Here is a 16,444-nt window from a genome sequence, read left to right as displayed (position 1 = left end):
TTCACAGCCGCCACAGAGACTCGTTAATATCATCAATTACATCATGAGCTCAATTTACTGAGCACTGATTGGTCGAACCAGGAGCTGCTTTTTAACTACATATAATACTGGGCTTCCTCGAGGAGCGGCTTGGAGATGGGTAAACAAACACACCAACATCCATCCATCCATTCTCTAAGCCGCTTATATAATATATATAATTATTAATGAATATTCTATAAGTTTTGTTTATTCAAATATTAACACTTTTCTCAGCAAATAAACATAAGCTACACAAATAAATAGATTTAGAAAATGATGTTGGAAAAGACAAAGTTCACAGAGTACTGTATATTTGCACTCTTCAAAACTCCCAACACGGTTTATCAAGTTTACTGAATCTTCCCTGAATCTTCGTACTGAACGTTACGAGGTGAAGCTTGAACATTTTCTACTTTTATTTTTACTTTGTATTATTTATTATTATTATTTACTTATTACTTTTTTATTTTTTACTGTTTATCTGAAAGGCCGACTGGCTCTCTCTGTGTACGTTTCAAGCCACACGTGATCTGCTATGGCTTTCTATGGTCTCCATAATGTAGTATTGGCAAAATGCTGTGCCGAGACATTGAACGGAGCTCGGAGCCGTGGCATATTGATGCCATATGTTGGCGCCAGTGTGTGCACGCTGTTAAAAACATGGTTTTGAATGTTTGAATGCTGCGAGCTGTGACTCAGCACATCCTGTGTGCAGTGGCTTTAGCTCTTACGTTTCTTCTGTTTTCTTTCCTCCAGTGTGGAAACATGGCCAGAGAGGGACTGCGCACGTTGGTGGTGGCGAAGAAGTCCCTATCGGAGGAACAGTACCAGGATTTTGAGGTACAGATTCATTGCGAATGTCTCAGTAGTGATTCAGCCCAGTGCTTTCTGCACTTTCTACTTACAAAGATAAATAGAACGACAGACAGACAGGTAATTAGAAAGGTAGGTAGATGGATATATTCATTCATTCATTCATTCTCCAAGCCACTTCTCCCTCTGGGTTGCGGGGGGGTGCTGGAGCCTATCCCAGCAGTCATTGGGCGGAAGGCAGGATACACCCTGGACAGGTCGCCAGTCCATCGCAGGGCAGACAGACAGACACTCACACCCAGGGGCAGTGTACCATGTCCAATTGGCCTGACTGCATGTCTTTGGACTGTGGGAGGAAACCGGAGAACCAGGAGGAAACCCACGCAGACACGGGGAGAACATGCAGACTCCACACAGAGAGGACAGCGGTCGCCCGGCCGGGGAATTGAACCCAGGCCCTCCTTGCTGTGAGGCAACAGCGCTACCCACCACGTCACCGTGCCGCCCTAGATGGATATAGATATATGCAAAAGTTTGTGCACGCATAATTTGGCAAGGTGTGTTTAAACTTTTGCACATGACTGTGGATAGATTGATTCACAGACAGACAGAGATGCAAATGTTTGGGCGAGTTGTTGATCTTCTAAGTGAAATTAAGTGGGGAAGAAACTTGCTCCACAGAGAGCACACTTCTGCACATATTAATGCACAATTACTATTTATTATTACTATTTCCAAATACTATTATTAGCTGAATTTAACATGTAGAGAAAATAAACATAAACGCAAGTGCAAATGTTATGGCACATTTTATATGTTATGTTTTTTTTGCCTTAAACTAGAAAAAAAGCTAGAGAAACTTCTTCTCTGTGGAAGATATGTTCATTTAGAAAATCAGAATATGTAGTTTGACTTGGGTGTTCACACTTGCATGCAGCTTGCTTATAGAGAGAAAGAGATGATTAGAGAGATTAATGTAGATACACTGAATTGCCAGTTTATTAGGTAAATCTACCTACTGTCCACTCCTGTTGGCCATTTTATCAGAAACGCCTACATACAGGTGCATTTTGTAGGTTTACAATCACAGGTTGTAGCTCATGAGTTGGCTCATTCTCAGCTGCCCTCTACCTCATTCATCATTGAAAAGGGCCACCATAGAACGTACTACCAAACCCCTTATTTGTTTGTCTCTCTCTGTACAGAATCGTTATAACCAGGCGAAGCTGAGCCTGCATGACCGGACCCTTAAGGTGGCAGCAGTGGTCGAGAGCTTGGAGAGGGAGATGGAGCTGCTGTGTCTAACTGGTGTGGAAGATCAACTGCAAGCTGATGTTAGACCAACCCTGGAGCTCCTCCGCAACGCCGGCATCAAGGTCCTCCCACTCAGACTGAATTACAGATTAAACATTTCAACTTAACCCTCTATTGCACAGTATTGCCTCAGGGCAACAAACATTTCCCCCCACTTTACAATAACATTATACATATTTAAGGACACTGACAGAGTTAACAATAAATGGCAGAGTAAGTCAGTAAAAAATCATGTATTTGGTCATACTATCTCATAATGGGCACTTATAAACCTCTTTTTGACATTGAATATCATTTTTTAGTTTTGTGAATTTGTATAAATATGTTTGTTGCCTAGAAGCAACATTGTGTGACAGTGGAATGGAATTGTCGCACAACGTATGCCAAAAGGACCCCTGCACACATTATTATTTATAAATGTTTTTGAATTCAATAATCAGGTCATGTTTATGCAAGAGAAGTGAATCGAATAATTATTTTTTTTAATTGCTCTCATAATGTGTTCAGTGGAGGGTTAAGATGTTGACTCTGATCACATGCCGTGGTGGTCTGATTTTGGCATTTCGCCTATTCAATATATTTCAGATCTGGATGTTGACAGGAGACAAACTTGAGACGGCTACATGCATAGCCAAAAGCTCTCACTTGGTGTCCAGGAGTCAAGATATACATGTCTTCAGACCGGTTGGTGTGGCTTTTTCAGAAATTACATTAAACAAAACTCCTGATGATTTGTAAATTAATAATTGAGTGTTGAAGAGCTGCTAGGTTTTCTTGAATAGCCTGAATTACTGGTAATTGTCTCATTTGTGTGCTTCTGATGATAGGTATCTAGTCGAGGTGAAGCTCATCTGGAGCTGAATGCTTTCAGAAGGAAACACGACTGTGCTCTGGTCATCTCAGGAGATTCTCTAGAGGTAGGCCAGCATAAACTGAAAACGCTGATTTTCTTTGGTCAGATCACTTAGGCAGCACCAAAACATGCTCCTGTGTTCTCAAGCTCTTCTTTAGGAAGGATGTAATGCTGTCAGTCCTGCCGTGTTTGCCAGTGTTGCCATCAGCAAACCTTGAGTTTGTATCGGCCTGTTTTCACATCTGCTTTGGGTTTCTGTGACAGTGGCAATGTTACATTCAAAGATTTTTACTAGTCTGATTGAATGCATTCCGATGACAGTTTAAGACTGAGGTGTTCATACGGTCACTCTACTAAACAATCTGATGAAAATCTCTATTTACTTGTAATTTATAAGTAATCCGATCCAAAATTACACGCATACGTAGAGAACCACTTAGTGTAGACGTTACCATGACAACAAGCATCACGTGAGTCCAGTCAGAGTGAGATGAGCAGCAGTGAGCAGTGCTGACGTTACCATGACAGCGAGCATCACGTGAGTCCAGTCAGAGTGAGATGAGCCGCAGTGAGCAGTGCTGACGTTACCATGACAGCGAGCATCACGTGAGTCCAGTCAGAGTGAGATGAGCCGCAGTGAGCAGTGCTGACGTTACCATGACAGCGAGCATCACGTGAGTCCAGTCAGAGTGAGATGAGCAGCAGTGAGCAGTGCTGACGTTACCATGACAGCGAGCATCACGTGAGTCCAGTCAGAGTGAGATGAGCCGCAGTGAGCAGTGCTGACGTTACCATGACAGCGAGCATCACGTGAGTCCAGTCAGAGTGAGATGAGCAGCAGTGAGCAGTGCTGACGTTACCATGACAGCGAGCATCACGTGAGTCCAGTCAGAGTGAGATGAGCCGCAGTGAGCAGTGCTGACGTTACCATGACAGCGAGCATCACGTGAGTCCAGTCAGAGTGAGATGAGCAGCAGTGAGCAGTGCTGACGTTACCATGACAGCGAGCATCACATGAGTCCAGTCAGAGTGAGATGAGCAGCAGTGAGCAGTGCTGACGTTACCATGACAGCGAGCATCACGTGAGTCCAGTCAGAGTGAGATGAGCCGCAGTGAGCAGTGCTGACGTTACCATGACAGCGAGCATCACGTGAGTCCAGTCAGAGTGAGATGAGCAGCAGTGAGCAGTGCTGACGTTACCATGACAGCGAGCATCACGTGAGTCCAGTCAGAGTGAGATGAGCCGCAGTGAGCAGTGCTGACGTTACCATGACAGCGAGCATCACGTGAGTCCAGTCAGAGTGAGATGAGCCGCAGTGAGCAGTGCTGACGTTACCATGACAGCGAGCATCACGTGAGTCCAGTCAGAGTGAGATGAGCCGCAGTGAGCAGTGCTGACGTTACCATGACAGCGAGCATCACGTGAGTCCAGTCAGAGTGAGATGAGCCGCAGTGAGCAGTGCTGACGTTACCATGACAGCGAGCATCACGTGAGTCCAGTCAGAGTGAGATGAGCAGCAGTGAGCAGTGCTGACGTTACCATGACAGCGAGCATCACGTGAGTCCAGTCAGAGTGAGATGAGCAGCAGTGAGCAGTGCTGACGTTACCATGACAGCGAGCATCATGTGAGTCCAGTCAGAGTGAGATGAGCAGCAGTGAGCAGTGCTGACGTTACCATGACAGCGAGCATCACGTGAGTCCAGTCAGAGTGAGATGAGCAGCAGTGAGCAGTGCTTGTTTTAAAACGTCCTTCACATGTCCTTATTAAAGAAGGCCGAGAGGAAGACGTCGTGTTCTGAGACACATAAGCTGGACGTCCCACCGCCGTCTTTTAAAGATCAAAGCATAAACTTTGTCTACTCTGCAGACCAGTTTCTGCTTCGCCACGTGGAACGTGCTTAAACTTTCAATATGACGCAGAGGCAGATCAGATGCAGGTTCAGTCAGTTATCTCACTGTGTTGGCAGATCATTTTGCTTGTTTTAAGAAATGAGCTTGAAACCTGCAGAATAACCTGCCAGCATAGTGAGATGATTTTACTTAGTAAGATTACTTAAGTGTAAAGTGTCAGGAATGAGATAGAATATCTTATAATAAGTGCACAACCAACTCAGAATGAGAAATATCAGATATGTTGACTAGATTTAAGATCGTTTCACTTGACAGGATGTGATTTTTTGCTGACACACTAGAAGTGGAAAACTCTGGTTCTCTTGTTTAGTGTGAAGCATCATAATATTGCATTCCCATTCATTTAAAAGGAGGCACTGTCCATTTTTATTCTGTGCAGAACGTCAGAAAAGTCGGAACTAAAGAAAAAGTTTGATAGATCCGACCCAACCAGTGTAGGTGTGAAGGCACTCTGAGGTGCAATGGATCCATAATGAAAGGAAGAATGCTTGGCAGTGCTTCAAGGCTATGATGGAAATAGCCATGAAACCTTTGCTCCTTTCTCTTCTCAGGTGTGTCTGCGTTACTATGAGCATGAGTTTGTGGAGCTGGCATGCCAGTGTCCGGCCGTGGTCTGCTGCCGCTGCTCTCCCACACAGAAGGCGCAGATCGTCAGGTTGCTCCAGCAACACACAGCCAACCGAACCTGCGCTATCGGTCAGCTCTCTTTTTGTCCTCTGGCTTATTCTTGTGCATTTAGTGGTGCTGTCCACTAGGTGGCAAACAGAGAACACAGTGAGACATTAAGCAGTTAAGGCAGATAAATGTTTTTTGTTTATAACCTGGTGCTTTACAGCTTTTGTATTTGAAGATCTGCACGTAAGGGCTGTGAAGGATATACACCAATCAGGCGTAACATTATGACCTTGTTTCTACGCCCATTGTCCTTTTTGTCAGGTCCACTTACTGTATAGCTGCACTTTGTAGTTCTACAGTTACAGACTGTAGTCCATCTGTTTCTCTGATACTCTGTTACCCTGTTCTTCAGTGGTCAGGACCCCCATGGACCCTCACAGAGCAGGTACTATTTAGGTGGATCATTCTCAGCACTGCAGTAACACTGACGTGGTGGTGGTGTGTTAGTGTGTGTTGTGTTGGTCTGAGTGGATCAGACACAGCAGTGCTGCTGGAGTTTTTAAACACCTCAGTGTCGCTGCTGGACTGAGAATAGTCCACCAACCAAAAATATCCAGCCAACAGTGTCCTGCAACCACTGACGAAGGACTAGAGGACGACCAACACAAACTGTGCAGCAGCAGATGAGCTGTCGTCTCTGACTTTACATCTACAAGGTGGACCGACAAGGTAGGAGTGTCTAATTGTGTGGACAGTGAGTGGACACAGTGTTTAAAAACTCCAGCAGCACTGCTGTGTCTGATCCACACATACCAGTACAGCACACTAAACACACCACCACCACGTCAGTGTCACTGCAGTGCTGAGAATGATCCACCACCCAAACAGTACCTGCTCTGTGAGGGTCCATGAGGGTCCTGACCACTGAAGAACAGGGTAACAGAGTATCAGAGAAACAGATGGACTACAGTCTGTAACTGTAGAACTACAGAGTGCAGCTATACAGTAAGTGGAGCTGATAAAGTGGACAATGAGCGTAGAAACAGAAATCAGAATTTCTGTCTTGTTTTGACACAGCCGTTCATAAATATCTGCGTTTGCCTCAAAAGCAAGTCATGTATTCTGTGTAAATGTTCTGTCCATCTGTGCTCAGGTGATGGAGGCAATGATGTCAGCATGATTCAGGCTGCAGACTGTGGAATTGGCATTGAAGGAAAGGTAATATGATTGTCGCTGTAATGTGATATCTTAACATTTTACTTGTATTTTTGGAAAGTTTTGATTAGATGTCCTCTACAGTCTCTTAAAAAGTTGTGTAGTTCAAAAAGTATGTTAAATGTATTATTTTGGGTTTGATGTTATATTTTATAGGAGGGCAAGCAGGCATCTCTGGCTGCAGATTTCTCCATAACGCAGTTTAAACATATCGGCAGGCTGCTTATGGTCCACGGCCGAAACAGCTACAAACGTTCTGCAGCTCTTGGCCAGTTTGTCATGCATCGTGGCATGATCATCTCCACCATGCAGGTAGGACAGACACACACATGCAGTGGTATTCGGCTCATTTCTGGCTGATTCCAGGTTGTTTAGCTGTTCTTCTGTCACAGCTGCCGACTGAAAAGCTGCTCAGTGGTGACGACAGTTTGGGAATTTAGTGTCGTCTCGTCTTCAGAGTCGGACCAAATCGGCTGTCGGTCAGATGTGGTCTTAACAGTGTCCGTTTTCTGTTTGTGGCAAAGTAAGAAGTAAAAACGTTCAAATGGCTTGAGCGTCTCCTACAGCTGTCAGAGTCGTTGCTTAGCAACGGAGTCTTAGCAGAGTTTGTGAAAAACCTGTGACGTTATGGTGAAATAACAGCCCGGTTAGAACGCCTCTCAACCAATCAGCTTGCGTGGCCGAAACTAACTGCTGTATAATTCGTAATAACACTCCCTCTCGTGTTGTATTACCTAATCACGTCATGCTGATAAACGTCCAATGTTTATTAAATTGAACATGAAAAGCATTCGCATGTCACAGTTTAACAGTAAGTAAGAGTAAAGAATGCGTCGAAGTAGAGTTGCACATTTTTTGAGGTCCACTTATACACATTTTTTGTGGTTTTATGTTCCAAAAACATTTTTTGCAAGTTAATTTTCCGACTTATTTTTTTATCCCTTAGGATAAACAGACTGTGCCTTTAAGGCCGATATATGTAAATGATCTCAGTTCTGATTGCCTGTCATGTATTGTGCCTCATTCAAAAAGCTGAAACAGTCCTAATTTCTTCATGAAGGCGCGTGGCAACACTGCTGTAGTCTAAATAGGCCTTTCTATGTAGGCGTGTTGGTTTTGTGACATCACAAAAGCAGTTAATTGAAAATTGACTGTTTTTGCAGCTTAGTTTCAATATATGCTTGGGGGAGTGAACAGTTTTGAAACGTTATAGTGTGTACATACTGTATCAAACTCAAAAAAATTAGGTTGGATTTTTTTTTCATGAAATGGTTCATTTAAACAAAAAATTATTGAACGTTGGACTGTAGAATTGTTGGTAATATTGAAAAAGATATAAATTATTGCAAATAAGATGCAAATGAATAAAAACCAACTGTTAGGGGAAATAATCACATTTTTCATACATAAATGCAGTTTGAGGTGCTTCACAGATGGTTAAGACAAAAACAGATAAAAGGTGTACATTTAATACGATTACATGAACAGAAAAGCAGGAAAAATTAAACAAGCATCAGTTTAAAAAAGCAGGTATAGTACTAAAAAAAAAGTAACTAGTAATAATAGGAATAATAATAATAATAGAAATTTAAATCAAAAGTAGTATTTTAAAACATCACTATTTACATGTCACTAAAACAGGTGCCTGTACTGTAAAGAAGAAAGCAAGTAAAGCTTCTTAATCTTTGCCTCACCACTTCTTCACTGATTAACTCGTGGCACTTCTGGTGCTGACCTTAAAGAACGATAATGAAAAATGAATTGATGTGATCTCTTGTTTCTTCGTGTTGCTGCTAGCGCTCTGATTGCAGTGAAGCTCGCTGTATATCAGGTGACCTTGATCTGTGTGGAACAGCTTGGAACAGAACAGTTTGTAGCAGTCACACAGAGACAGTTTGTGGCTGAGCTGAATGCTGATTCAGTGTTGTGCTTTTTTTTCTTTAGGCTGTGTTTTCCTCCATTTTCTACTTTGCATCTGTTCCTCTGTACCAGGGCTTCCTCATGGTGGGGTATGTCGTTTATAACACCGCTAACCGATTACAGTTTTTGGATGTTTGTAAAGCCAAATGCAAAAGGTTTTAATCGCCCCACTAAATTACACTTTGTCGATTTGTTAAAAAAAGTTTCTCTATTGCCTGTTTCTGCAAAATTCAGAGTGATGCATATTCTGTTAATTTTCTGAGTTTGACATGTTCTTTAAAAAAAATGATTTTTTTTTTACTTTTATTTTTTAAAAATATGTAAAACTCAATAAACACAAATAAACAGTGCCTTTGCATTAAAAAGTGCTAAGTGTGCTCCCTATAGAAGTTAATTAGATGAAATAATTCATTTTCTCAGACAGTCAACAAAACATTTGGCCCAGGGAGTCCAAACCTTTGCATGCAACTCTATGGATGGTTGCATAGAGGGCGGTCTTATGTGGGACAAACTTAAAGTTAAAAATTAAAGTTATTATATGCCTGGCTTTGTAATACTATAGTATATGTGCATGTTAACCTGTTGGGGAGAATAAAAATGTGCTTGTATAGATTTATTATGTCATAATACAATTTTATTTGATTAAACTTTTTTTATTAAATGTACAAATAATGATTAAAAAACTGCTTGAAATGTTATTTTCACTGTTTCTGTTGCACTGCTGTGTAAATCAGTGATCACCAGCCCTCCTTCTGGAGATTTACTTTCCCCTGCGCAGCTTAGTTCCCCACACCCACACCCACAACCTCCTCCACCTAAAGCCTTGGGTGTACACTACACGACTTTACAGATTATAGAAAGGCTGGGCGCCTCACACTATAAGACTGCTTTTGCAGATTTTTTGAGCGACTAAAATAACGGGGATCACACACTACTCAGCTTTTGAGCTGGTGCTGAGACACAGATCAACAAGCGTGGAGCTGCTGCTGCTGTTTTCTCTGCTGTTTGCACTGATACAGTAAAGAAGCAGCAGGTAAACCTGTTCAAGTGAGGATCACCGATTTAAAAATGTCATCACTGAGGTACTTTTTAGAGTTTCAAATGTTCAGATACTGGATTGCGCCTAAAACTCAGCTCATTAAAAAGCTTCGCTGCACATACGAGTGACTTCGTCATTTTTACTTTTATGTTTATGGCATTTGGCAGACGCTCTTATCCAGAGCGACTTACGGTGTGATCGTTTTACACAGGTAGGCGAAGACAGTGTTAGGTGTCATGCCCAAGGACTCTTATAGTGTAGGGTGCTTAACTAGGTGGGGATTGAACCCCAGTCTACAGCGTAGAAGGCAGAGGTGTTAACCACTGCACTATACCAGCCAACTTTTCATTTACTTTGTTTACTTTGCTGTCATTTATCAGTTTACACTAGATTCTGCTCAGTCAGGTGGAAAAAAATCAGACGTTTGATAAACTCTGTCTGGTCTGAAACACAATCAGGAGGCCAAAAAATCTCTGCGCACCTCGCAAATGACTCAATTCTCTCACTTCCACTGTCGTCTCACGCTGACCCAAAATGTGCTGACTTGAGCCAGTCAGCACAGACTCAGCCGGACTGAGAATCACGGCTAAAATTAGGGTAAAACTTAAAAAAAATTGTGTAAACCCGGCTTTACACTCATACATCTGGTCAGCCAATCGGGGAGTTCTAAAGTAGTTCATTAGAAGCAGGTTTGACAGATTGTGTACACAGGCAGGTCGATCTCTGGGACCAGGGTTGGTGACCACTGGTATAAATAGTTCTTGCACTTGTGTTTTCAGTGTAATAAAATAAAAAAAAAATAAAATAAAAAATAGAGAGAACTGAGTGGAATCGCACCAAAAGAATTGAGTTGAAAACACATTGAAACATGGTGAGACGTGAGACTTTATGGTGCATTGAATCATTTCATAATAAGAATTATAATCCAACTGAATTGCTGAAGTCAGATTTATGTCCCCGCTGTGCAGGTACATGTTCTGTGTTAATGCTCTGCTGCTCGTGTTCACAGCTATGCTACGATCTACACCATGTTCCCCGTGTTCTCGCTTGTGCTGGACCAGGATGTGAAGCCAGAAATGGCTTTGCTTTACCCAGAGCTCTATAAAGATCTCACCAAGGTAATCACCCAGAAGTTCTTACAGGCTCACTCATAGGAAAGTGACTTTGTCCAAAGTCTTTCAGTCAGTGCATGAAAATAAAACCACTTATTAATGCTATTTATATTATTTCATCATGCTTATTAGTGGCTGGAAGATTGCATGTATTGTTTGCCATGAACGCTCAAGCTTCTGCTTTAGAGTTAAAGTGTTAAACTAAGCAGAATCCATACTTCTTGCTCTTTGCTCTGTTTGGTGCATTCTAACGCTCTGTCCTCTGACTCTCTCCCACTTTAGGGGCGGTCCTTGTCATTTAAAACCTTCCTTATTTGGGTCTTGATAAGTGTGTATCAAGGTAAATGTGTTTATTCCCTGCGAATATGCTTAACCCTCCCTTTAATCCAAAAAAAGCAGTTCCACCTTGTAATCTACTCCTTTTAGTTAGTAATGTGCTTTCTTAAATTTTCTTCATTTGTAAAGATCCACCGAAGCTGGAAATGTGAAGATCATTGTTTCATTTGTGTCACAACCTACCGCTTTAAACAGAAAAGCACATGAATATGAATATACTTCACACTGTGGTCACCTTTTATTGTTACTTTGATAAAAGCAAATGAATCACGAGTGCTTGCATAGCGATATGAGTTATGTGAACAGTCTTGCGGTGCATCCAACAATAAAGGCAGCAGCTCCTTTTGTGAGTGGTGGAAAATACAGCGGCACACAGAAAGCTCCAGTTCCACATGCCGATCCATTTTACTGTGATCCATGTGGACATGCATGCTCACCAACTACTCTGGGGACAGACTTGAACCGGTTTGGTGTGATAGGATTACTTTTTTTAGCTGGAAAATAATTATATGGGTCATTCTACAGAACCGTCCACTTCTCTGTCTCGACGTAGGCGTCACTGCTGTTACTGATCCTCATTGGTGTTGCATATTCAAAAGGTAGCACCAGATATATTTTAATGAAAAATGCATTTAACCAAAACGGCTGCTGCAGAGCATCAGACCACATGTTGTCAATCATGGAAAAGCCACTAAAATATGTAATTAAATCCATTTATCTTCGAATTTTTCACAAGTACCTCAGAATAAAGTCGGTCACACCAGTGACTTCCGCTAAAAGCTTCATATGAAATCATGAGAAAATCTCTGAGAACTGAAAGACGCAGTGGGCTCACCGTGAGCTTTTCTTCACAGATCCTCAGAAAACAGGTAAAAGAAGGTCGAGTGACGTCATCGGTGTGACTTTTATTTCAAAATTAGAGGTTTTTGTTACGCAGTAACACCAGTGACACGAGTCCTTGGGACAAGAGGTGTCATTATATATTTTATAATATCTATTTGGCGTTTGTTTTCTTTGTCATTTAATTTATATATTTCATAGTCATGTATAGATTATTACAGTTAAAATTGCCAAAAAAAATTTTTTTCTTCAAAATACGGCCTCAGCCTTCACACATGACTGTGGAGATGAGCTCTTCTGTGGTGCTTGGAATTGAAGATAATTGATTTAAAAAACAATTGCTGAATTAATCTTCAAGGTGTAATTGTTAAAATAACCTTTTGCTTTATTTTAAAATATAAAACTAACGTTTTTTTAAGTGTACGTGTTAATTTCTAAACGCTAGGGACACAGAAATGGACAATAGAATGACCCATATAACAGTTATAAGTATAGTATTGGCTAAATTAACCTTAAGGTCGTCATACAAATCAACGCCCTGCAGGTTTTCTTTAACCAACTTTCACAGGTTTTATCAGAAACATGCTCACAGCTCTTTGTGGAAACTTACTCATTACTGAAAGAGGATGTTTATTGAAAATATGCGTGTCTTCAAAATGCAACCTGTGGGCAGTAGCGATTGGTGTGGTGAAGTTTAGGCCGGAAGCCAGCTCTCGCACCACTCCGCTCTTTTCTCCATCGTGTAAAAGGATCCGGCTGCTGCCGCCTGGCCATGCAGCAGGCGGGAAAGATCAGTGTCCCTGTCCGAGCGTGACATCCCGACAGCTCCTGCTTTTTAATTAAACCTCAGTATGCAGAGAAAAAGCAGCAGCGGGGGGAAATACGAGCGACGGCCTCATTTAATCCAGCAGTTAACTCTGAGGAATGTCCCGGGCCTCCTCCGTATGAAGAGGAGCAATTATGCGATCAGTCAGTGGCCATTAGGCTGAGCCGGGGTGGCGTTTATGATTAAAATGAAAACGGAGACGGATACAGTAGGCAGAAGGATCGAGTGAGTGGGGAGACTCCTACGAGCACGGGTCAGTGGCTGGAGCTCAGGTAGAACACAGCCATCGTCTCACTCGTGAATCATGGCAGATCAGAATGATCTGGATATCTCTTGAAGTTCAGAAAGAAGTAAAATTATATGCATATTATAATCTTATTTATTTGTTTGTTTACAGGACTGTGTAAATATTTCTGAGCAGATTAGATACGATAATCCAATTGCATAAAGAGGGAGAGAGCCTGAGGAAAATAAAGAGTTTCTAAAACTAAAGTTCAAACAAAGATTAAAAGCTACAGAGAAATTGGCGCTTCTAAGAGCCACCTGGAGAACCTAGTAGACCAGATAAACAGTGCTTAAATGACATACTCCGTATTTGTCGTGTGAAATATGTCCTGAATGTTGATTTAAACATTTATAAATGCTAATGATGTAAGTGTTAATGTGAGGGTTATGAATACGTGTGTTCAGTTATCTGATAATAGCGCAGAATCAGGTTCTACTGAATGACCGATCTCTCAGATGGGTCACTAATGCTGAACACTTCCCACATGTGTCCACCAGGGGGCATCCTGATGTACGGTGCTCTGGTGCTGTTTGATCAGGAGTTCGTGCACGTGGTGGCCATCTCCTTCACGGCCCTGATTCTCACAGAGCTGCTGATGGTGGCTCTGACCGTGCGCACGTGGCACTGGCTCATGGTGGTGGCTGAGTTCTTCAGCCTCGGCTGCTACCTCGCCTCGCTGGCCTTCCTCAACGAGTACTTTGGTAAGAGCGGCCTCATCCTGCCCCTCCCTTCTCCCGATGGCTTTGCTCACACCTGCTTCAAATTTATAATGATATACACCCACCGGCCACTTTATTAGGTACACCTGTTCAATTGCTTGTTAACACAAATAGCTAATCAGCCAATCACACGGCTGCAACTCAGTGCATTTAGGCGTGTAGAGGTGGTCAAGACAACTTGCTGAAGTGCAGACCGAGCATCAGAACGGGGAAGAAAGGGGATTTAAGGGACTTTGAACGTGGCGTGGTTGTTGGTGCCAGACGGGCTGGTCTGAGTATTTCAGAAACTGCTGATCTGCTGGGATTCTCACACACAACCATCTCTAGGGTTTACAGAGAACGGTCAGAAAAAGAGGAAACATCCAGTGAGCGGTCAGTTGTGTGGACGAAAATGCCTTGTTGATGTGAGAGGTCAGAGGAGAACGGGCAGACTGGTTCCAGATGATAGAAAGGCAGCAGCAACTCAAATAACCAACCAGAATCTCTGAGGAACGTTTCCAACACCTTGTTGAAAGTCTGCCACGAAGAATTAAGGCAGTTATGAAGGCAAAAGGGGGTCCAACCTTTTACTAGCAAGGGTGTACCTAATAAAGTGGCCGGTGAGTGTATAATAATGTCATGAACACCACAACAGTAGGTGAAGTGGAGCGATCACATCAGAATAAAGTACAGTACCTCCAAAATGAATTAAGCCATGTCAGTGATAATGACTGAAGTACACGTAGAGTTGTGGCCCCTGGTTGTACTGATGTTAATGCTGTTCTTCACCTGCTGCAGTGTTTTTATGACTTTTATGATTTTAAGGAGTTTTTGAGTCGAGTTCTGCAGCCATTGTGTTATTGGTTGACTGCACTGGTGACCTTGAATATATACCAGTTGTTATTATTAATAATAATATGAAGGGTTTAATTTAACCCAAAATGAATTAAAAGTCACTTTTATGAACTTAGTTTTTTTTTTTTTTTAATCATATACATTTTTGGGGTGGGATTGGCACTTGTTACACAACAAGTATTCCTGCTGTATTATAATTAATGCCACCTTTATTAGACTGTGTGTTATGGCAGCTGTATTTTTCTTTTCAAGCATTTTGGAATTAAATTCAAGTGTTACTGTTAATAATAATAATAATAGAGTTAACAATAATAATTTTATGTTTCTATATGATTTTATATAATTGGTATCATATGAATGTACATTTTAAAAAATATTTTAAATTTCAATTTAATTCATATTTCATTTATATTCATTATGTAGTGCTTTTACCTGCAAAATCACACTTACTGCCCAGGTACAGTACCATGGAAAAAATATTTGCTCTCTCTTCTAGTTTACTCCATTATTATTGATCTTTCACTTTTTAACGTTTAAAAAAGTAATATTTGACTTTAAAAAAAAAAAAAAAAAAACGTTTTCAAAATTCCTTCTTTGTTTTTTATTAGATGGTTTATTTAATTATTCATTTTCCATGTAATTATTATGTTTATTTAATAATTCATTTTTCATTTAATTATGTTTATTTTTTAGACTGTTTATTTCATTCTCTAACATACAGGTTAACCAACATGCAAAAAAACCCATGTGGAAAAGTAATTATCCCATTAAAATGAATAACTTGTGTGTGATCTTTAGTGGTCTTGCGGAGCCAGACGTGATCTCGTAATGAGAATAATCATCTGGGGGCAGCTTTTGGTGCTGGGTTGTGTCACTAGCATGGGTATGTCCCCTTTAAGTCCTCTTTTAACATCCAAAGTACAGGCGATAAGATTAAGTGACCCTTTTTAGTCCCACAACCGGGAAATTTCACCTCCGCATTTAACCCATCTGTGAAGTGAAACACCACATACACTATAGTGAGCACGCTTTCCCGGAGCGGTGGGCAGCCCTATCCACGGCACCCGGGGAGCAGTTGGGGGTTAGGTGTCTTGCTAACCCCCAAGGACACCTCAGTCGTGGACTGTCGGCTCTGGGCATCGAACCGGCGACCTTCTGGTCGCGAGGCAGGTTCCCTAACCTCCAGCCCACGACTGCCTCCCACACAAGCAGAACACGTTTACTTTTTAGCAAATGGAAATATTTCACTTGAATTGATTTCACTGTTTCACAGCTCTTACAAAAGGTGCCGTGGCTGGTCCTCAGACTCATTACGAGATCACGTCTGGCTACACAAGATTAGATCTTCAAATACTTTTTCATGGCACTGTAAATAGTATTAAACAGTTTTCTTGCCTTTACTTTCTATGGCTGCAGGATTCTTGGCTTTTAGATGAGGTTGCACTTGAAGTGCCTACAGAGTGTCCACTGGAAGATGTATAGGGGGTTGCAAGTGCCACCTTGAGCCCGTATACCTGTAGTGCTTAACACCACTGCCTCACTGCTAAGCTTTTTCCCTCTCTCTCTCTCTCTCTCTCTCTCTCTCTCTCTCTCTCTCTCTCTCTCTCTCTCACGCTTCCTCACTCTCACTCAGGCATAGGTAGAGTGTCCTTAGGAGCTTTCCTGGGTAGGTGCTGTGTTGCTGGGTTATCTCTCTCCTATCTCCTACTCATTCTCTCATTCCCTCTCCTCTCCTTCACCCCATCGCCTCCCACCGTCGGCTTCTCATTCACATGCTTCTGGCCGATCA

The 16,444-nt window shown here is 41.9% G+C and overlaps 1 protein-coding gene across 2 annotated transcripts in view; it reads left to right on the top strand.

Moving 5' to 3' along the window:
* Positions 1-16,444, top strand: part of atp9b (ATPase phospholipid transporting 9B) — an 87,471-nt gene that overhangs the window by 67,302 nt on the left and 3,725 nt on the right. Inside the window, exons 18-29 of one of the 2 annotated variants that reach the window (XM_037539321.1) lie at positions 778-861; positions 2,040-2,210; positions 2,734-2,832; positions 2,976-3,065; positions 5,465-5,609; positions 6,682-6,746; positions 6,900-7,055; positions 8,688-8,752; positions 10,712-10,820; positions 11,097-11,154; positions 13,600-13,803; positions 16,289-16,321. In XM_037539321.1, coding sequence (XP_037395218.1) covers positions 778-861; positions 2,040-2,210; positions 2,734-2,832; positions 2,976-3,065; positions 5,465-5,609; positions 6,682-6,746; positions 6,900-7,055; positions 8,688-8,752; positions 10,712-10,820; positions 11,097-11,154; positions 13,600-13,803; positions 16,289-16,321 — 1,279 coding nt within the window. The remainder of the gene's footprint in view (positions 1-777; positions 862-2,039; positions 2,211-2,733; positions 2,833-2,975; positions 3,066-5,464; positions 5,610-6,681; positions 6,747-6,899; positions 7,056-8,687; positions 8,753-10,711; positions 10,821-11,096; positions 11,155-13,599; positions 13,804-16,288; positions 16,322-16,444) is intronic. The other variant, XM_037539328.1, reaches the window with a different exon arrangement.

Source organism: Pygocentrus nattereri, chromosome 1 (assembly GCF_015220715.1).
Source record: "Pygocentrus nattereri isolate fPygNat1 chromosome 1, fPygNat1.pri, whole genome shotgun sequence".
Lineage (NCBI taxonomy): Eukaryota > Metazoa > Chordata > Actinopteri > Characiformes > Serrasalmidae > Pygocentrus > Pygocentrus nattereri.
Note: the sequence above shows the minus strand (reverse complement) of the source record. Positions and strands in the feature narration are given on the sequence as shown.